Below are 23,012 nucleotides of genomic sequence, written 5' to 3'. Positions count from 1 at the left end.
GTTGCAATTCCCATGATCCCCAGTCCACATGGTGGATAATCACAAGTGATGGGAGTTATAATTCCATAACATCTGGGGACCCAAACTGGGGAACAACAAAAGAGCACTGACCACTATGTAAACAAATTATAGTTGGCTTTCTGTATCCATGGAATCTCCATCTATGGATTAAATGTCCTTTTGAAGGCAATCATAAGGCTGATATGGCCCTCAATGAAAATGAGAAGTGTGATCTCCTATATGGCTTCCAGATTTGGTCAGCCTGGTCTCTCTTCTCTGATCATCAAGATGTGGAGAAGGAATCTCAGGCTGAGAGCACTGCCTTGAAAAAGTGTTAGCTCTTTTTTCTTCTTTTGTTAGCCCCAATTTTCCCATTTGGCTAAGATACCCTGCAGTTGATCCTCAGTGCACCAGGGGCTCCTCTTCATAACATCACCTTTGATAAATCTCCATGGCATTTCCACTTGGGTTGTCTCTAGATTTCTGGTTTTGGCTCTGAAATCTCTGGGCCTGGAGTAAACCTAAGTAGGCAACTCTCACAAACTGTATATTGTATTATTTCCTAGTCTTAGGTTTCCATCCCTTGCTTGTCCAGCACTCCACTGTATCCCCAAGAGGTCATTTGATCAAGGTTGGTGGGTCATGTCTTGACATAACATCAAGGTTTGGCTCCTGGGAGGACTATTCAGCTGCCATTGCTGATAACAAGAAAGTTTTAAGTCGCCTGTTTGCAGAGACTTTCAGGAGGGAAGGATCAATCACTCCGAGTTTTTATAGATCGTGGCACACACCCCTAAATGTACATAATCTACAGATGTATTAACTACATTCCAGTAACAGAGACTTTACAACCTTAATGATATTGACACAACGTTGGGTGGATAGAGAAGGACTTTAACAAGACCCAAGAAGGCCATGGCTTTATGCAGAGGATTGTTCTTACTTAGCTCCCCACCTAAAGGTGGGTTTATAAGGCTGGCGTTATTGACACACTCTGAGAAAAAACATAATGGGACACGTAGACTTAGACAGGAATTCAGCGACCGGCTGTATCTCGATACGATCAAAGGCCAAAGTTCCTTTTTGGTGCAAAGTGGGAATGAACCAAAGAGACTCTTTCATTATATGTTTTCAGTCCCAAATTATGCCTTACAAATGTATCTTCTACCAAAAACTTCTCTCGCTCCCACCTAACAATATGTTAGAAGGGAGCAAAGTAACTAACAATTCCTTGAGATTAGATCTTAGTAACATACCCTCCAAATGGCCTACTTTTGCAAGGATGGTCCCAAGTAATGCTGGGTTGCAGGTAACCAAGACCTGTGCTGTGCTTTTATCTTTTATCATAGTATCCCTAGCTGTCTCCTTTATTTTGGCACCTGAGCCCAAATGTCCCACTGGACTCTTTTCCAAAATAGGATAATTTGAATAAATATTTGGTTTCCAAGCAAGCCACAGAACTATCTTACTGTCACTTGGGGCAATTATTTCCCAAAAGGCAGAGAAAAGATATATCACAGTGAGGACTCTCACAGAGAGGCATTTTGGGAATAAGGTGTCTTAAATGCTTTAAAAGCATGTAGATTTACCTAACTCTCAGGCTTAAAAACTATTAAAAATAAGACTTGATTAGATCATGGGTTACATTTGTCATACCAAGAAATATATGCAGTGTAAATACTAGATAAATAGAAAGATAGACTGTCTAGCCCAGGCATGGGCCAACTTCGGCCCTCCAGGTGTTTTGGACTTCAACTCCCACAATCCCTAACTGCCTGCCTGGTCTAGTCTATTAGCACTAGAATACTTAGTTTTTAGAGATTAGAGATTGTAGATTCAAACCTAAGCCCCGTCTCCACTGTTATATAATGGAGTTTCAAACTTCATTATATGGTAGGGCCATAGTCATAGTTATTTTGTTGGCATACTAAAAACAATTGTGCTTGGGCTTGTTGTAGTGGTCTTATACCCCATTTCCTTCAAAGGGTCAATTCTAGGTATGTGACAAAATCCTGATATTGGTAAAAATTCGAGGTGAAACTGACAATGTCAACATAGTGATCCAGCCTCTCAATGGACCCATTCACACTACAGAATTAAGGAGGCCAACTACATTGTTGAATTATAGTTTGATACAACTTTAGTTGCCATTGCTCAATAGTATGTAATTTTGGGAGGTGTTTACCTTTTCCGCCAAAGTGTGCTGGTTCCTCATCAAGCTGCAACTCTAGATTCCATAGTATTGAGCCAAAGTGGTGTCAAACTGCACTGATTCTACAGTGCAGATGCATCCAGAGTGTTGCTATTCTACATAATTGCCATGACAGCATTCTATTCAATCTGTTAGTCTGGTAAGACGATATGCTTTAGCTGATGACTGAAAATGTCACTTCTTAATTTGCCATTCCAGGATTCCATAGGATGGGACCAAGGCAGTTGAAGGGGCCACAGTGGAGAAATGGGTTAAACCAGTGGTTCCCAACCTTTTTTTGACAGGGCCCACTTGACCAAGGACAACTTTGACCAGGGACAACTTTGACCAGGGACAACTTGAATAGGGACAACTTGAATAGGGACCCTTTTGACTAGGGACCACTTTGACCAGGGACTACTCGCCAACATTAGTACCAAAAGGGTTACGAATCAGTTTTGGTCAACTCTAGATTCGGTTTGGTAATTTTGGGTGCTGATTCAGAAATCTGCATTGGATAGACCACATCAGCTCTAGCTTCTGATACAGAACATATGTCATCCAGTAGTCGACATCTGCTTGCCCACAGAAGGCCATATTTAATAATCTAGAAAACATTTAATAATAAAATTAAATAAACAGGAAGGAGGTTCACAGACCATATTTTTGTTCTCATGATCTACCGCTGGGCCGCAACCCACAGGTTGGGAACCACTGGCTTAAATCCTTGTGCCAACTGTTGGTAGTTCGAATCCACGAGATAGAGTGAGCTCCCATCTGTCAGCCCTAGCTTCCCATGTGGAGACATGATAGAAGCCTCCCAGCAGGATAGTAACACATCTGGGTATCTCGTGGGCAACATCTTTGCAAACAGCCAATTCTCTCACAGCAGAAGTGACTTGCAGACTTCTCAATTTGCTTCTGACATGAATAATAATAATAATAATAATAATAATAATAATAATAATAATAGTGAAAGCACTTTAATTCTACAGTGTGAATGGGCCCCAGGATTCCGCTTTGCCTCCAAAGTGAGATGTGCTTTCTTTACCAAGATGTTTGCAATTTTCTTTTTTGTCAAAATGTGTAAATAATGCAAATTGTGAACTAATACAGTGTATCTCTGTTTCCCTTATAGTTTTTCCACCTTAATTGACCGTCCCCCACCAAAATAGTAACATTGCAACAGCTTTGGCCAGTCAATAAAACTTAACATGACATGATGATCCATGCTTCCTACCTAAACAGCTTTTTCAAAAGAAAAACAATGTGATGCACCAGAAATTCTTTGTTATTATATACTAACCAGAGTGTGCATGGCACATTTTATTTCTATAAAACTATTAAAACTATTACAAAATATTCAAAAATACATTTTAGTAAATTGACAGCGGTTATTTATCAGTTTATTAATCCAAAACATCCTTTCCCCCCTCACTGCTCTGTACAAACTAGTCTCCATTGTCACATAATAGCCAACATGTGCGCTTTTTAAAAAATATTTTCTCATAAATTTCTTCCTCTTGGTTTCGAAGGTAAAAATAAGAGAGCATCTTCTCCCGACAGTTTCGCAAATGGATGAGATGAGGTGGTGTAACAGCCTGGAGTTCCCAAGGGACGGACAAAAGGGCCGGGAGTTATTCTCACACAAAGCAAAAGTGTTTCAGAGACAACAGAAACAATACAGGAGATGACACTACATTTGATACTATTTAAATTAAAATAATATATTCTTGTAATTTACACTATTTAAAAAAATGAAATGTGTCTGTTAAGTATTGATCTATCTCTCTCTTTCTCTCTCACAAAAAAATTGAATTTACAATTCTGTGTATAAAAATATAATTTATGGATCCCCCCTCCCTCTTCCACACGGAATAGGTCTTCTGTTTGTTCCAAGACTCGCTGTTGGGAGAACGAAGGCAAAGCAATGTGATTGATGGGAAGAACGACAGGAGGGTTACTTTTGGAAAGTCAGGACACACAACATGACACATAGAAAAATAGAACTCTGTGCAGTTTTGCTTGGCCTCGCAAAATAATTTTTCTTCTCCCTGTGAGTGTACAGTTCACATGATAATAAATTATCAAAGAAACAATTTAAGGCTCTTGAAGGTTGGGTTCATATTCTTTAAAACATTTCAAAACACCGAAGAAATAAATATCCAGGAGATGAGGACGACAAAAAACAATGAAACGAACAGACTGAAAAAATAAAAATAAAAAATAGAAATCAAATAAAAATATATATATATTTATATTTTATAAACTAAAACGGCGGCGACGGCAACATAAAACTTCCTCAGGTCTTCCTGTACCTTAAAAGTCTACTTTGGACTGTCCTACTAGTATTATCGCTTCAAAGTCTTGTCCTTTTCTTTCTTCATCTTAGTCCCCTCCCCTCCCCGGTTGGATTTATTTTATTCTTACGATGGGTCAAAGCGGAGTTTATCGTGCCACCTCCCTCAGCTGGCCATGCCCAAGGGATGCATCGTCTCAGAATCCAACAGCCAAAGACCAAGATGGTAGAGGAGATGTGAATACCAATGGACGCCGCCCGGAGCATCCGCCGGTGCTGCAGCCGGAAAGAGGGCGGGGGACGAGAGGCCGGCGGGGTACAGCATGGCCAGGAGGGCATGCGCCACCCGGAAAGGGGCAAACGCCCAGTGGGCCCAGCTATGCTCTTCAATGACGGCATAACAGGAAGCCAGCACCTGGTTGATGAGGATGGTGCCCTGAGCAGTGAGCGGGGCGTACGCCCCTGAGGCCTCTTCCTTCAGGGACACTCGGTGCACGGCGGCCGGCAAAAGTGTCCTCCCCCCGTGGCCCAGCACATAGATGCGTTGTCCCGGCTGCACCCGGCTGGCAAAAATGGGCTGGGGTTGGGAATGGTTGTTCTGTGTCGAGGCCACAAAGAGCAGGTGAGCGGCCGTCAGCAACAGGCGCGTCCGGGGGCTCCGGGTCTCAATCACATAGAAGAGCTTGCGGACGGGAGGTTCCTCCTGGTCCAAGAAGGTTAGGAAGTCGCTGTAGAGCAGCCGGCCCTGCAGGTCCGCCGCCAGCACCCGGTCGCCGGGATGGAGGTCTCTGACCAGCTTGGTGCCTCCTTGCTCCAAGTTCACCCAAGCAGTGCCCGGGAAGCAGCCGCCTGACTTAGCGGCCACTGAATTCTCTGAATGGGAGAAAGGGAGAGAAAAAGAGGTGGCATCAGGACACAGCAAGCAACAGGGAATCATTGGAGAGTCATTGAGCATTTATGGGTGATAAAGATGGAACCCACAAGGACAAGAAATGTTTCACTTGGCTTCACATGATTTCTGCCATCCTGGCATCCCGTTGTGCATTTTCCCACCTGCAACCAAACTCAACCAGTCATATAAGAAGCAGGTTAAAGTATGATGCCATCACCAAATCATATTGGGTCATAGTAGACTTTACAAGAAAGGGGAATCTCTAGTGTGAACTTTATTAGCCCCGGTGGCGAAGTGTGTTAAAGCACTGAGCTGCTGAACTTGCAGACCGAAAGGTCCCAGGTTCAAATCCCGGGAGTGGAGTGAGCACCCGCTGTGAGCTCCAGCTTCTGCCAACCTAACAGTTTGAAAACATGCCAATGTGAGTAGATCACCGGCGGGAAGGTAACGGCACTCCATGCAGTCATGCCGGCCACATGACCTTGGAGGTGTCTACGGACAACGCTGGCTCTTCGGCTTAGAAATGGAGATGAGCACCAACCCCCAGAGTCAGACATGACTGGACTTAACGTCAGGGGAAAACCTTTACCTTTACCTATGTGTTGTTTAATATCAACCCATACAATCTGTGGCACTCCAGGTCTTGGGCTCTAAGTCCCATCTGTCGCAGTCAACATATCCAGTTGTGGGGATTAGTGGGAGTTGTGGCCCCACAATACTTGAAGGGGTACAAACTGCCCACTCGCCATTTAGAGGAAGTGTGGATAGAATTTTTTGTTGCGCTTTGTTGTCAATTTGCTGAAATTTACATTAAATGTGCAACAATCCTAATTTTCCGTTGCTCAGCACTAACAATACATTCCTTCCTTTTTAAATTGTCTCTGGCCCATGGCACTGCCTGCAGATTCTTTATACTTGCTTAAATAAATCATGTCAGTGTATGAGATGCATGAGGATGACTGGTTTATCATCCAATCATTTCACACCGTGTAATTATTGCACTATGATTCCAATTTACCCGCCATGGCTACATCCTATAGGATCTTGGGGCTTATAGTTTGGTGAGGAGCTAGACAATTCAATTGGCTGACAATTCTAAAAACCACTACCTAGACTCCAGATTCCAAGATTTCATAGTACAAAACATTGAATCATATTGCTGTGATTATGTAGTATGAGAAAGGGATGCTCTGTGGATCCCATTCTCATCTCTGACTGTCTCCCCAAGTCTCTGCGCAGATACTGCTTAGCAATGGGTCCCTTACAGATATTGAGATACACTGGACAAATAAACAAAGTAGATCCCAGAAAATCTTATATTGGCATGACTCTCTTCTAGAATGTAAAGTGGGACTTGAGGATCATTGTGAATCTGTCTCAAGACTTGGCAAATTTTCAGAAAAGAAAGCAACATTTGTCGTCAGTGGAAACAACTATGGTGCTAGTCCCCAAAACATTAGGAAGGGAAACTTTTCTTGGTCCCAAAGAAAAAAACATTGTTTTAGAATACTGCTGGAAAGAAGATGTCTGCTTTTAGATGATTCCTCCCAGAAATTCCCTACCAGGGTGAAGAGAAAAGGAAGCTCTGCTCTAGAAAAGTAATTTTCAGACTTGTTCAGATGCAGGAGGAACAGTACTTAATCCCAAAGCGCACCCTGCCAGAGAAATGTCACTTGAAGATCTAATTAATCTTGTTTCTAGCACAAGCACATATTGCAGGAATCCTGCTTCGTTCTGTTTAATAGAGATTCCAAATTTCCCCGCATGTTTGAGGAACCGTTGGCTTTTTGTTTGTTTGGGACTTCAAATCCCAGAAGCCACAGTCAGCATGGTCAGAGGAAAGAGATTGGGGAAACCTATAGCAGAAGACACCTGGATGGCCAAGGATTACTCCTCGCCTATTTTAGATAGTAGCAGAAGAGGAACCTTCAGCTCAGTAGTGACTGTGCTATGTTACCTCTCCGAAAGCGATCCTCCCTTGCTAAAGTGGAAAAATACACTGTATTCCTGGCTCGAGTTCATGACTGTCCCCAGACCTCAACTTGTTAATTATCCTTCTAATATGCTCCTATGTATATGGGGAAATCCAGGACTTAACTTGAGTAAGGATCAGTCCAGGAACAGGTTTTTAGCGCCAGAGGACTATTTAAAGTAAGAAAGGTGGGGAACGCTCCAAAGCAGAAAGTGGCCTCTCTTCCCAAGTAGGCACAGACTAAACACGTGCGTGTTGACTGTTCCTTTCATCTCCATTTGTATTTAAATGTTCAGAGGCTGCAAGAATTCAAGGGAAGTCCCAGCTGGGGTCTTGTTTACTCCTTCTTGGTTCCTCCTGTTTCGGTTTCCCAACCATTGATCTCTAGTCCACTTTTTCTTCTTGTTGCTATTAGCCTTGGGAGGTGAAACAAGAGAATGGCTGAACCTATTGCATACATACGCATTCAAATGGGATTCAGCAACCACCATCTCCCACTCTGGCTCTGTGGTTAAGAGGCCGACTTCCAGATTCAAGGGTGGAGCTTTGAGCCCTGCAACTAGTCTTTTTTTCTTGAAAAAAAATTAAATGCTGGGAAAATCCCTACCGTTGGCAACGGTGCCTGGCTGTGTGTATGTGCATTATAATAATGCCAGACAGAGGAGTTCTAGCAAGACATGCCTTTCCCAGGACAGGCTAGGAGGCTTTGAAATCTAATCTCCCTGCCCTCCCCTCTCCACCCATACATGTTTGTACACCTGCTGCCTTACCTATGAAGTTAGCACGCATCCCATTAGAATTAAAGGGATAGCAGAGGAAATGTTACCAGGCTGTCTCTCGGCTTCCTCTCTCACTGGCCCAGATGCTAGTCATACGCAATTACAAGGAAGAAATCAATACAGCATCCTTCTCTCTCCATTCTCCCACCTTTAACGTTTTTCAAAAACAGTTTGCACATCTGAGACACCTGCTTTGAAACTGCCACTTTAAGGTGGGATGGAAAAGATGGGTTTAAGTACAGGATCTGTCTGGCTTGAACTGAACCCTGTTAGGATTCTTCTTCATTAGATTCATATTTTCCCATCTCCGCATTAAAAACTACACATTTACAAAGGTGATGAGCAAGGGAACAACATATCTAAAACAACAAAAGGAAAGGGAAAATTAGCAGCAGCTATTTGACAAAATGGCAATGCCTATGAAAATGAGTTTTTTTTATCATGTTGGAAGTGACTTGAGAACATACAAGTCACTTTCTGGTGTAAGTGAATTGGCTGTCTACAGAGACGTTGCCCAGAAGACACCCAGATGTGTTACCTTCCTGCTGGGAGGCTTGTGCCATGCCCCAACAAGCTAGAACTGACAGACAGGAGCTCACTCCGTCTCTCAGTTTCAAACTGGCAACCTTCAGGTCAGCAGTTCAGCCAGCAAAAGGGTATAACCCCTTGTGCCACGATGGCTCCATAATGGCTCAAATGGGTGAGAACAAGATAGTGTTGGCAGATCAAAAAATTAGTAAGTGTAGCTTCTTGAACATTCAAGTAACAAGTAACACCAGCTGAAATTCTCTTTTTTACACAAACACTAAAAGGGCAGGAAACCTCTCTAGATTTCACTCTAGCAGTCCTAGAACTAGATGGTGCTAACAGTTAACACAGCAGAGAGAAGAGAAGAGAAGAGAAGAATCTTGTTCTTCCCAGTTGATTCCAGCAAAAGCAAGCAGCTGCAGCCCTTCCTTGATTTGTGTTTTTCCTCATTAATAATGTTTGCCTTCTTGATCACACACTGATGTTATGTGGCCAAAAGTGTCCCAGTTTTCATCTGTCTGAAATATTGGGGGCATGACATACCCCGGCTGGAATATCTCAAAGGCACAAGAACTCATCCGGTGTTGGAAGCTATGAAATGTACTTGGATGGGTGCCTATCAATGAAGGCCAGGTGCTACATGCTATATTTCAGAGGAAGGAGCTGGCAAAACCACATCTGAGTACTCCTTGCCTAAGGAACCCCGGAGAAATTCATGGAGCCACCATACATCGAGAAGTGATTTGAAGATGCACCCACACATGGCATACCCAATGTTCTCCAGCCAATTCTAGAAGAGAGACCAAAACTGTTTATTAGGCTATACCATATTTCATTATTATACCCTTTTCTCTGAGGAATCCAACCTTACTTTTATTACATCCCTTAGGATACCATTAATTTACTTTATCCTGTCTTTCTCCTAAGGTGGGACCCTGGAATGCCTTACAACAAGGTTAAAACAAGATAGAAGTCCTGATTATAGAGAACACAAAACAAGCTGTTGTTTGAACTTTAAAAGTATAAAAATAATAATACATATACACACACATTCCAGAAAGACTTTTCGGCACAACCAACAAATCATCAAATCACTGGAGCCTCCGATGGCCTAGGGGATAAAAGCCTTGTGACTTGAAGGTTGGGTTGCTGACCTGAAGGCTGCCAGGTTCGAATCCCACCTGGGGAGAGTGTGGATGAGCTCCCTCTATCAGCTCCAGCTCCATGCAGGGACACGAGAGAAGCCTCCCACAAGGATGGTAAAACATCAAAACATCCGGGGGTCCCCTAGGCAATGTCCTTGCAGACAGCCAATTCTCTCACTCCAGAAGCAACTCCGGTTGCTCCTGACACACACACACACAAAAAAAACAACCAAATTTTCTGTTTCAATAAAAAGACCTTTACCTAAGCTAGGAGGTACTGCAGCAGTTTGCTTTTGCCTGAACCTATTAGGAAGGGCACGATTCCAGCTCTTCTTTCCTCCCCACGATTAATTAATTGAATGAATACTTTTGCACTTTCAACTCAGTTTGCACCCATAGGATTGAGCTGAATATTAAGCAGAGAAGTGGGAAAAGGAGAGGAGGTCTGAAATAGTTTCAAAGCAAGATTAATAGGAGAGTTGAAGGGTATGATATGTTTAGTGGTGTCTCAATTCACGAGGATTAGGAGGCCCACAACCAGCATCCTGTTTAACTAACTATGTGCCATGAAATGGACCACAATTCTCTCCAAGCTCCAGGGATTTTTTTGGCAGGCATGTAAGTTTAGAAAACAATGGCATATATCCCTCTGCCAAGTGAATATAAAGAGCCACATCTCCCTAATAGCAGGACAGGTCATTTACATGTTCCAGCTCTTAGGCCTGATCCCTCTCCAGTTACAAGGTTCAGATGGAAGATTACAGGAAAGAGCAGAAACTCCGACAGTGACAGTAAATACAGAAGGGTACAATGACCTGGTGGAAAGGTAGTGCTACTAGAGAAGATTATTTTATCATTTTAGGTATATTATATATGTGATATCCTGTCCTTATTTGGTTCCAGAGTAATCTACCATTGCACAAAAGTTAGGTAGACAGAATAGACAAACAGATGGCAGCATTGGTTGGTGTCTCCCAACTCAATTAGATAGTGTATTGGCTCCATTTTTTGAATGGAACTATCCAAGGTGCTGAACCTAATCAGGGCATATGGTTCAACATTTTAGATTATTTCTTTAAGCACTGTTTCCATACTCCACTGACGTGGAAGGCATACTGACAGAGACATGTCTGTTTGCATCCCTGTCTTGATGTTATTTCATAGTGAAAGTTGGGGAGGATTATGACTCAAGGACAATTGCTCTGTGCAACTTTTGTTGCACAAGAAAGGATGGAGCTGCATGATGTCTTGGTGGCCACCGAAACTCCGTTGCCATGGCAACACGGTTGCTAGGGAGAAGAGGGAACCTGTGCCCTGAGATGTGCTTCAAACAGCAGATCACATCCATACTCTTACTAATGGCATCGCACATCCCAGGTCAGCACACTTTTAATTTGGTTCATTATTGGCCTACTTTTTTAGACAGCCATGTGTCGACAGAGAGAAGGTTAATAAAGCCGCTGAAAATGTCTGCAGGAACTCTCTCTCTCACACACACACACCTGAAATGAAGGCCAAGTACACCTAACCTCCCATTTTCTCCTTTTTCTCTCTCTCTCTCCCTGCATGGTTGCCCCAGGGACAAAATTTACATTGTTAGCTCCTTGCAGTAACAATAGTAAAAAAAAGTAAAGGTTTCCCCTGACGTTAAGTCCAGTCATGTCCGACTCTGGGGGTTGGTGCTCATCTCCATTTCTAAGCTGAAGAGCCAGCGTTGTCCGTAGACACCTCCAAGGTCATGTGGCTGGCATGACTGCATGGAGCGCTGTTACCTTCCCGCTGGAGCAGTACCTATTGATCTACTCACATTGGCATGTTTTCAAACTGCTAGGTTGGTGGAAGCTGGAGCTAACAGCGGGTGCTCATTCCACTCCCCGGAATCAAACCTGCAACCTTTCGGTCTGCAAGTTCAGCAGCTCAGCACTTAATATGCTACACCACCAGGGGCTGTAACAGTAGTCTCAATGTTTGTACACTGCTCTTCAAGTAGTATTTGCTACCCCAAAAGAGTCAAGCAAGATTTCTACCAATGTTCTTTATTTAAATACACTTGTTTTCAGCTCTTTACTGTGCTGCTCCCTCTGGGCCACTGCAGGTGCACTTATTCTTCATGATTATCCCAATTTGACTCCATTCTATGGGTTCTTGGGATTTATCAGTCTGGTGAGATGCAATATGATCTCAGGCCCTGGGCTGTGGCGCAGGCTGGAGAGCAAGCCAGCTGCAACCAGCTGCAATGAATCACTCTGACCAGGAGGTCATGAGTTCGAGGCCCGCTCGGAGCCTATGTTTGTCTTGTCTTTGTTCTATGTTAAAAGGCATTGAATGTTTGTCTATAAGATCCGCCCTGAGTCCCCTTTGGGGTGAGAAGAGCGGAATATAAATGCTGTAAATAAATAAATAAATATTCACGTGGATGCATTCCAAGATTTCTCACGGACACTTGAAATCATGGATAATGGCAAACCCTACGTTTTTACTATACTTGGGCCAAAAGCATATCATAGAATGGCACTGCAGGATCTAGAGAGGCTACAAACACATCCATGGTTGACTATTTTTTGGGGCATGGATAAGTACATCCATGGATAAATGGGGTCACTCTGTACTTTGCCTTTTTCTGCTAGGGAGCTTGAATCCAATGTTTCACAAACATTTGTCCTCCACTTGTTTTAGAGTTCTTTTCCAAGACGCCCCACCACACTTAACTTTTGGTCAAGGCTTGTCAGACCTGAAGTCCAAAATACCTGAGGGATCAAAGACAGAGAACTACTGTTCTATTCAATTTCCCTGGACTATGGTTCTCAAAGAATCAGCAGAGAAGATGGACTGAGAATTAAATCAATTTAATGCAATCAGGGGACCTAGATTGTAATTCAAGGGAATGCAAAAGAGTTGTCCAAACTACAGGATTCCTTAAGATGGAGCCATAATAAAGTAATGCCAAATCACTCATACAGTTGTATATTTCAGTCTGCTAACCAATGATAAAGTAATGTCAAATTGCTCATACTGTTGTACATTTCAGTCTGCTGATCAAATCCTTATATTTTATTCCCCAGACCCTATTGAGAAGGGCAAGATTCTGCCTTCCCCTCTTCTTCTGAAACAAAGGGTCCCAGCTAAAGCATGACAAGCACTGTCATTTTGCCCCTTCTATGACCTGAGGCCTCAGTTGGTTTCTTATAGACTTTCTTCATTGTCTCTATTGTAATAAATAGACCAACTTCCTCAGATATATTTATTGCCTGAAACAATGTAACACCTCCCTCCAAGAGTCCAAACATACTGGGTGGGTCTCTGGCTCTACCCAGGAAGTTAAACATCAGTGCTCAAACAAGGGCTGCTTGTCAAGCTCAAACAAGAAGCAGCTTTCAAATTCACATTCAGATTTGGGGTTTTTGTTTCTTGCTGAATGCTCAAGATCAAAAAACCCTTGAGAGCTTCTAATGCTTATGGACATCCCAAAGTCACCTGGGGTCAACAATAGCAATCTGGTTCCTCACTAAACAACACAGGTGGAGCTTCAGACTTGACCCAAGGTATTTGGCTGGTTCAGGAAGTGGGACAAATCCATTCCTAGGAATCAAGGATATACTATACAGGACTAGAAAAAATATTTTGAAGTTGCTCTTGTTGGACACATTTAAAGCCTATCCAACCTATGGTGAACCTATTGCAAGGTTTTCTTGGCAAGACTCAGGAGGAGAGAGTGTAGCTTTCCCAGGGCCAAACAGTAGGTTTCCATGGAAGAGTAGGAATTAAACCTAGTCTCCAGAGCAGGCAAAGGCAAACATGGGCCCTCCTGGTGTTTTGGACTTCAACTTCCACAATTCCTAACAGCTGGTAGGCTGTTAGGAATTGTGGGAGTTGAAGTCCAAAACATCGGGAGGGCCAAAGTTTGCCCATGCCTACTCCAGAGTCATCCAACAAAAACTGCTACATGGTGCCGACCTTCTAAATAAAGAACAAAAACAGGAAAATAATAGGGTGTGGGGAGAATATCAAGTGAAGTTGAGATTTTCACATCCTGAGAGCATGAGCTGTATCGGTTGGAAAATGGAAGTGGGATTGGTCTCAATCTGGATACTTGGTAACTTTGAGATGACCACATTTAAATTTAATGAAGTTAAGTAACATGGTATAAGAGGTGGGATCTTGTTCTGCAGTGACCCAATAACCATGAATTATATTTCAGGCAGGATACATAGTCACTTCTTTGAATGCATTTACAAATTTCTCTTTCTAAACCAGTTCCATAATCTTTTGGAATTTACTTACTTTTAACTGCCTTCTTGGCATCTGAATGGTATTTAATGATTTTTATGTCTCAGTGAGTTTTGTGGCTATGTCCTTGTAGTGTTATTACTGCTGTTGTGTGCTTTAGAGTTACTTTTGAGTTATGGCAACCCCAAAGAGAATTTTCCATGGATTCTTTTAAGCAAGATTAAATCAAATGGGGATTGCCACTGCCTTCTTCTGAGGGTGAGAGAGTGGGACTTGCCCAAGGTCATCCAAGGAGGCCTCAAACCCTGGTTTCCCAGAAGTCTTGTCCAATACCCAAACCACTACACCACAATGGTTCTCTCTAGATAATGTAAAAGGCAACTAGTCTAACAGTCGAGTATTTCTCCCCCTTAACATGGCACCTCAAGGAATGCTTTAGCCTTATACCAGTCATGTGAGTTCAAGTAGCATCATCCCCATTTTATAGGTACAGGAATTGAGTCAGAAAAACTGCAAAAGCTTAAGGCAATGAGGAAATAAATACCCTTCAAATGTTTCACAAATGAGAGATTTGTTTAGGTATATAACATTAAGAAGGCATCTAAACATGTAACGAATTAATTAAGAAATAGAAGTCTTCCAATGATATCATTGTTGTTATTGTTGCTACTATGTCACTTTATGTCAATGTAATGGCAACCTTTCCCTAAAGCTGAGAGAGTGTAGTTCTCTCAATACATGGTACCTTTCCATGGCTAAGCTCCAATTCAAACCATAGTGTCCCAGGGTCATAGTCCAACACTTAAACCTCTATGCCAACGTGACTCTATATAAATGTCAATTTGGAAGATTCAATCAGCTGGCCCTTATGGTCCCTTCCAACCTATGTGTCTGTCTGTGGTCTGTCATCACATCATAATCAGGAATATTAACATACCGCTCCTAGGTTTTACTCTCCTAAGTGAAAAGTTTGGGGCAGAACTTAGTGATTCCACCATGTTTTCCAAACATGAAATACAAAAGATAATCAGTGCATGTCTCCCAGCCCCAACAACAAGATCATTTCAAAAATATTGAAACTCAGAAAACTTAACTTTTGCAGCCCATTTTTCCTGCAGTTCTTCAGACAGCAGGACTAATGCTTGGTCACTTTTTGTGCCTAATTTTAACTGAGCCAGAAACCACCCAATGTCCCCGCACTGCTCTTTCCTTCCATCGATGAATATCATTTAATAACCACATACGTTCCCTTTCCTTTCCCTCTGTCCTCCAAAGTTCCTCTTGCCTCCTCAGCCAGGCCCCATTTCCTCCTAAAAGCTGCTGGGCAGGGACACTTGGAGGTTCGGAGCCTGCCCCGTGGCTACCTTGTACTCTCTGCGGCTTGCAGACCGAGCTATTAGAGCCTGAAAGCAAGCTTTGGAACTTGTCCTAATGCCTTTCACAGGAAGGGCAATGAAATAAAGCCCCAAACAAAACAAGATGGTTATTGATTTGCTGAACAATTTTATCTCTTCTGCTGGGGACTGGGAGACAAGAATGAACCGGCCAGAAAAATCTTTTTTTAAGGGTTGGGAGGCAGTGCAGACACAACAGCACTGCCTGTTAGAAGGAAGCAAAGGACCCTTTTCCTCGGTGCCCACCCCTCCCCTCCATCCTCGGCCTGGGCTTTGTTTGCCCACTCAGAGGGGCTTGATGAATAGGTCCAGTTGTGCAGCAACTCGGCAAACATGCCAGCAAACTGGCGGAGGTGTGAAAATCTGCTCCTTTGAGTTGCTGGCCCTTCTTTGGGGGCTCTCTAATTAAAATCCAATAAAGAGCCGGCACTGTCATTCTGATCTGTGTAATAAAGGGAGGCACTTTGGGAAGAGAGGGGACACTTCCAGCTCTCCACCCCATCTCCTCCCGCTCGGCTATTTGTTCAGGTGTTGGGGGGCACCCTTGAGCCCAATTCACACACATGCACTCCAAAAAGAGAGACCCCGCAATGCCCTCCCCGGCCTAAGACTTTCCAAGGCCTATTTGCTCAGACTCAGAGCCTTTTCCAAAACACTCAAGATGTGGATTTGAATTTGAAATGGAGGGGGTTTGTTCACTTGGCCCTCATTATCCCCGGCTCTCCTTCTCCTTGCCCCTCCTGACAGCCATTCAGGCCTTGCAGGAGGGAAGTCGCCTCCTCCGCATTCCAATCTCCGGGATCATACTTTTTGCAAATAGAGATGGCCGCCTCAAAGAAACAGCCCGGCCTGGAACTGTTCGGTTTTTAATCTTCTCATTGGATTCTCAGGCATGGAACCAGAGCCCGGCCATTGGAAACCAGCTGGAAGGGAGGGGATTCGAGGCGGCTCTCAGGAAATCCACTTCGTCCAGTCACACGACCTCGCCTGACATGTCCCCCCACCATGGTCCCCCTCCCCTCCCAAACGCCAGCTGTGCATTGCATAGTAATGCCTGGGTTTGCCATCATGGAACCATTGGCTTCCTAGGAAATACATAAGTCTGTTCCTCTGTGTTTTGAATGGGATACATCTGTGTGCCCAAGTTAGAAGTACCGATGGGGAAATGGGCATTTAATGGTTGTGAAGTTGAGTCAAGGCCTAGGTTTGGGGGAAGTGGCTTTCTGTGCACACAGACTGTACTGTGTTTCCCTGAAAATAAGACAGTGTCTTATATTAATTTTTGCTCCGAAAGATGCTCTAGGTATTATTTTCAGGGGATGTCTTATTTTTCCATGAAGAAGAATTCACATTTATTGTTGACCAAAAAATGAACATTTATTATATACTGTACAGTAGTTGTCATCACAAACCAGCATAACCAGATAAACTTGAATCCTATCAAGAATTTCTTGTTACTACCATTATTTCCATGTACAACACTCTATGGTACGTACATTTACCGATCTGCTCTGGTGTTCTGTTTGGTGGGCATACTTCCAAACAAAAACTTCGCTAGGTCTTACTTTCAGGGGAGGCCTTATATTTAGCAATTCAGCAAAACCTCTACTAGGTCTTATTTTCTGGGGATGTCTTATTTTAGGGGAAACAGGGTATGTGTAGTTCTCAGTCAGAACAAGCACTTTTGTTGCCTGAAATAAAGGACCAGACAGCAAATAAGGATGAGAGAGCCAACATGGTTTACTAGTTTTAAAGTTGAACTAAAACTCTGCAAGAACAGGGTTCAAATTCCTGCTTGCCCGTGGAAACTTGTGCAGACCTACTACATCACCTCAACCAAGTCACAGCAAACACCTTCCAAAATATATACCTTGCCAAGAAAACCCTGTGATAGGCTTCCCTTAAGGTCACCATGAGTTGGAAATGACTTGAAGGCACAGAGTCACAACAATAATAAAGCAATGTGCATACTTACAAGCACACACATTCCAAACTACTGACATTAACATGGAGTAACAGTTGCCTGTCAAAGTAAATTGCATCAAAGGACTATTAAAAATAATTCAAAGGAATGAATTATTGACTGATGTTATAACTCTATAAACTTTTTATAGCAGTATCATTTGCTTCACGCTGACTTTGTTGGGAGTAGTTCACAAGCCTATTGCACTAGACAAGAGCCGATTGCATTGGAAACAAGAGCCTTGTTTCCAACAGATGATTTGGACTGCAGTTCCCATAATCCTTTATCATGCTATTTGGGGATGGCAGGCAGTCTAGGGGTAATCAAGGTTGTCTACCACCCAGTTTAAGTGGCAACAACCCTTACTCTAACTGTTGAGTCTACAATACCCATTTCCACACTTCAGTGGCTTTCTGTGCACACAGTTCTAGTTTAGACCAAGAACTTTTGCTGCCTGAACTGAAGGACATGACAGGATGCCTCACATCCTAATTCATTTATCAGATATTACCTGAACCGATATGAATTTCCATCCTGCAGTTTTGTTAATCTGTTTTTTCAAAAATGCAGAATGATAGGGAGAGAGAAAGGAGGGTTGGGGGAATTAAAATTAATTGATTTGGCATTGTGATACTTGATGGTATTACTTGCCTTAATTTAATCAGCATGACTTCAGATGTCCCTTAAAATATTCATTCACACGCACACACATACATACATATATTAAAAACACACTTTATAATGTTGGAATTTGAACCCCAACAGATCTGGAGAATTTCAAGTCAGGGAAGGCTTTTCCCATCTGTGCTGAAACTAACTCTGGGCATTACCCTGTGTGAATGCTGTGACTCTCAAAACCGTATGTTAACTATGTTGCTGTGGCTTCAACAGTGAATCCCAGGCTCCTTTAGATATGTATAATATGTGCATATGCACTCAACGATCTAGCCAGGATATAAGGAAGGAAGGTTTTCTATTACTGTTCGGATAGCTAAGCTTTTGTTTTTTGGAAGGGAAGGGAGAATACTAGGAAGGGATAGAGATTCATCATGAGGAAGGCTTTCAAAGCAGGAAAGACTTCATCCCAAGATTCTGTGGGCTGCTGGATGGGTCAACCTACTGTGCCAAATGTTGCCTATGGATCAGATATTGGGCTGTACTGTGAACTGCATTCAAAAATCAGAGGTGCGGAAATAAGCTACACCCTTGGCCTAACCTCAGAAAATGGGCCTGTTGATGAAACCTGGACAGAATGAACCTGATCTGCTCTCACAGTGGAGTTCTCTCTAAATTTTCACTCAATGTCATGAATGGGACTCATTCACACCTTTTCTTAACCCTTCCTTCTTGTGTCAATTGGTATATTTAGTGTTAAGGTCATTATTTTTCTTTTGCGCTTGCATGCTTCTTGGTTCCCTCAGAAGAGTTTTCTTTAAACGCAAAAGACAAATGAAGGAGGAGGTGTTAAAACATGCAGCTCTAAAAGTCACTGACAGAGAAGCACCTTCTCTGCCTTTTCCAAAAAAACGAAAACGTTGCTCAACCTGGGTAAAAATGAGCAAATGATAAAGTAGGGGAAAGGCAGCACGGAATAAGTAAAGAGGTAATACAGGAACACATAGCTACTGTAAATTAATTCAAGCCTCCAAGGTCAGATATACTACATTTATGAGTATTGAAAGAACTGGCAGAAGTAATTTCAGAACCACTGGCAATAAATGTTTATAATTCTTGGGGAACAGAAGAAATCCCAAAAGCCTAGAGGAGGGCAAATGTTGTCCGCATGTTCAATAAGGGGGGAAAAGAGGACTCAAATAATTATCACCTAATCAGCGTGACATCAACAGCAGGAAGGATTCTAGATCAGATCCTTAAACAGACAATCTGTAAACATTTAAAAAAGAATGCCATGAGCACTAAAAGTCAACATAGTCTTCTCAAAAACAAGTCATGCCAGACTAATCTTATCTTTTTTTGTAAGTAGTTACCAGGTTGGTAGATAAAGGGAATGCCCTGGAAGTAGCATATCTTGATGTCAGAAAGGCCTTTGACATGCTCCATTATATTCTTGCAAACTAGTAAAATGTGGGCAAGACAATGCTACTGTCAGGTGGATTTGTAATTGGTCGACCAACCGAACCCAAAGGGTGTTCTTCCTCCTGGAGAGAAGTGACCAGTGGGTGCTACGAGGGTCTGTTCTGGGCCCGGTGCTATTCAACATCTTTATCAGTTCCTTGGATGATGAAATAGCGGACATGCTTATCCATGTTGCACACTTGTCCAAATTAGAACGGGTAGCGAACACCCCAGAAAACAAGATTAGAATTCAAAATAAACTTAGCAAATTAGAAAGCTGAGCCAAAACTAACAAAATGAATTTCAACAGGGAGAAATGTAAGATACCACACTTAGAAATAATGCATGAAATGCACAGGTGCAGGAAGAGCGATATCTGGCTTGATGGTAGTACAGGTGAAAAGGATCTAGAAGTCTTCGTAGATCACAAGCTGAACATGAGTCAACAGTGTAATACAGCAGCTAAAACAGCCAATACAGTTCTAGGTTGCATCAAAAGAAGTCAAGATCAAGGCAAGTAATAGCATCACTGTACTCTGCTTTGGCGAGATCTCGTCTACAATACTATATCTAGTTCTGAGCAATTTGAGAAGGATACTGACAAGCTTGAAGGAGTTCAGAGGAGGGGAACCAAAATGATCAAGGGTCTGGAAATCATGCCGTATGAGGAACAGCTTAGGGAACTGGGTATGGCCATCGCTTGGGAGTGCTTTGATTGTGCATTCCTGTTAGAATGAATGGACTTCTTGAAAGGAGATTCCACCTGGACATTAGGAAGAACTTCCTAACTGTAAGAGCTGTTCAGCAACGGAACTCCCTGCTCTGGAGTGTAGTAGAGGCTCCTTCTTTGGAGGCATATAAGCAGAAGCTGGGTGGTCATCTGTCAGGGATGCTTTGAATGTGATTTTCCTGCTTCTTGACAGGGGGTGGACTGGATGGCCCACAAGGTCTTTTCCAATTCTATGATTCTATGATTCTCTTCCATCTCTAGTAAGATCCTAACGACATGTTTTACGCCTTTCTCAAACAGCCCGGCAGGTGGTGCTATAAGAACAGGGGATTCCCAGAAGTCCAGGTAGAACTAAAGGTCCTTTTTTGGTCCTTTCAATGGTCACTATTTGTAATCCAGATTGATAGGAACTGCATTTTTAGGAAGAGCTGGGTGTGTTCAAAATTATCATTATTGCAGAGCAACAAGGAAGATGAAGAAAGTAGATACTATAGAGATGGAAAAACTAGTTTTATACTTATTTTAGGGTGAAAACAGAGAAAGGAATGGTGAAAAGGTGCCACTAAATACACTAGAATTTGTGCAGGACTAGTTCTACTTTCTTGCTCAACACTATTTTTTTTGGTCCACCAATAGCAAAAATGCAACTGAGGGCTGCAGCCTTTCTGTCAGAGGAACCATGTTCTGTAAGAAACCACTCTGCCTCAAATCAATTTCTAAGAAAGCATTCACACATACTCAGAAATTAAGTACTTTATGGATCAAATGACCTACCAAGCAGAGAGGTAATGCAATTCATCCAACTCACTGTAAATCTATGAAAGCCTTGGAAGCTCAGAAACGTTTTGGGATGACAAGTCTCAGGGCCCTTCCACACAGCCATATAATCCAGAATACCAAGGCAGATAATCCACAATATATGCTTTGAACTGAATTATCTGAATCCACACTGCCATATAATCCATTTCAATATGGATTATATATCGCTGTGTGGAAGGGTACCCAGAATCTGCTGAGGACAATGAGACTTGCCACCCAAAATAAAAGGTAGTTATCCAAAAGAAGAAATGTTTTCCCCGAGCTTTGATTCTGTCAGGCTGAAGTTCCGATCAGATGCCCAATCAGATGTTGACTGCAAGTCCAATGATCCATGAATGAACATCTGAGTTGTTATTTCTCAATTTTGGATAATTTGATAGAGTCAACTTCATTAATTACTCAAGGCTGACTGTTAAGGATTTTCACTGCAGGCTTCACACCATCATAAGAAGGTTCTAAATCCCACTACACTTAGAATAAGAGGACTGAGTCCTATCAAGGGACCCTTAGCAAGTGCCCACCTGGGATGCTCATCTTGCCAACTTCCTCCTTTGCTCAATTTACATTCAAGCACAAGAGGCAGCTTCTCATCAGCCTCCTGAACCTTTGCCAATCAGCTTTAGAAGGAAGCTTGGAGAAGTTACTTTTTCTAGTGCTGAAGTGGTGTGGCCCAGCTCCATGGCTTTACACACTTAAGAAAAGCTTGATGACCATAGAGCCTTACACACAGATGTATCTGAAGTGAATCCATCCAGTTCAGCACTTGGGTCGCAACCATATAATTATTTGATTGACTATTGTTCCTCTTGCCAATCACTGAATTACTCAAAGAGGCAAGTCCCATGTTTTTTACAATTAGGAGAAACAAATGAACTCTTTTTGCAACTTGATTTTCTTGCCATGTGTCCACTGCCTGCATCCTTTTTACTCTATCATGAAATAGACCTCTCCATTCCTCACTATCTCCTATTATCCATTTTCTATCCCTCCATTACTTTTCCCTATTTCTTAATACCAATTGGAACTTTCCTATAGACAGGTCAACAACCTACTTTGGTGTTTAGTCCAAACTTTATAGGAGCTATCCAGAGTGCTGCACTCTATTTCCCTAATATATACTGAACAAGAATGACACCCATCTAGATAGTATCTGGATAGGATATGATAGTAAATTAGTAATACAGTAATAAACAAGCAGTTGTAAAAAAATACTCCTAATAGTAGTAATTGCTATGAATCAATGGCCACTCAGATCTCCATTTATGTAAAAATGACTAGTCCCAAATGGGTAGGTTTTACTACAGGTTGAACATCCCTTATCTAGAATTCCAAAATCCAAAATACGTCAACATCCAAATTGTCGACATAGGTGCTTTCTGCCAGATAAATATACCCATTCTTGTTTCATGCACAAAATAATTAAAAATGTTGTGTATAGAACTACCTGTAGATTGTATATATAAAGAGTATATGTAACAGAAATGCATGTTGTGTTTAGACTCGATATAATGTCCAATATAATTCATTATGTATATAGAAGTATTCCAAAATCTGAACTCCAAAACACTTCTGAATTTTGGACAAGGCATAATCAGCTTGTATTACAAAAGCTGTACTGGTGATTTTACTACTGTGGACAAACATTAGGTTATTAAGGTCACCAAGGGTTTTTTCTTTTCTACTACATAGGACTTTCCTGCCATAGTGTCAGTTTTTATAACTGAAGAGTGAAATACTCATTTTGCATGAGAAACATTTACTATCAACTTACTACTAGTAGTAAGTTCTTACCATTGACCACCAACTCTTACAGACAGTGCCCACTGTTGTCGTGGACAATTGATGAGGCCAAGGTATTAGAAGAGCTTAGTGAGGATTCCTTCTGTTCTACTATGGAGTGTTAGTTTTAGTAAATGAGTATGAAATACCCCTCCCTTAGCACTACAACTGTTACCACATACTTACTAGTGGTGCTTTTTTTTTTTTTGCTTTTTTAC

At 42.2% G+C, this 23,012-nt stretch overlaps 1 protein-coding gene across 1 annotated transcript in view; it reads right to left on the bottom strand.

Annotated features, from left to right (window-relative positions):
• Positions 1 to 3,475: 3,475 nt before the first annotated feature.
• The window catches only part of shh (sonic hedgehog signaling molecule), a 32,029-nt gene continuing 12,492 nt past the window's right edge, over positions 3,476 to 23,012 (bottom strand). Inside the window, exon 3 of the mRNA XM_003221928.4 lies at positions 3,476 to 5,363. Within this exon, the coding sequence (XP_003221976.1) occupies positions 4,657 to 5,363 (707 nt within the window). The 3' untranslated portion in view covers positions 3,476 to 4,656. The remainder of the gene's footprint in view (positions 5,364 to 23,012) is intronic.

Source organism: Anolis carolinensis, chromosome 6 (assembly GCF_035594765.1).
Source record: "Anolis carolinensis isolate JA03-04 chromosome 6, rAnoCar3.1.pri, whole genome shotgun sequence".
Lineage (NCBI taxonomy): Eukaryota > Metazoa > Chordata > Lepidosauria > Squamata > Dactyloidae > Anolis > Anolis carolinensis.
The sequence above is the reverse complement of the archived record's forward strand: the minus strand, read 5'-3'. Positions and strand labels throughout refer to the sequence as shown.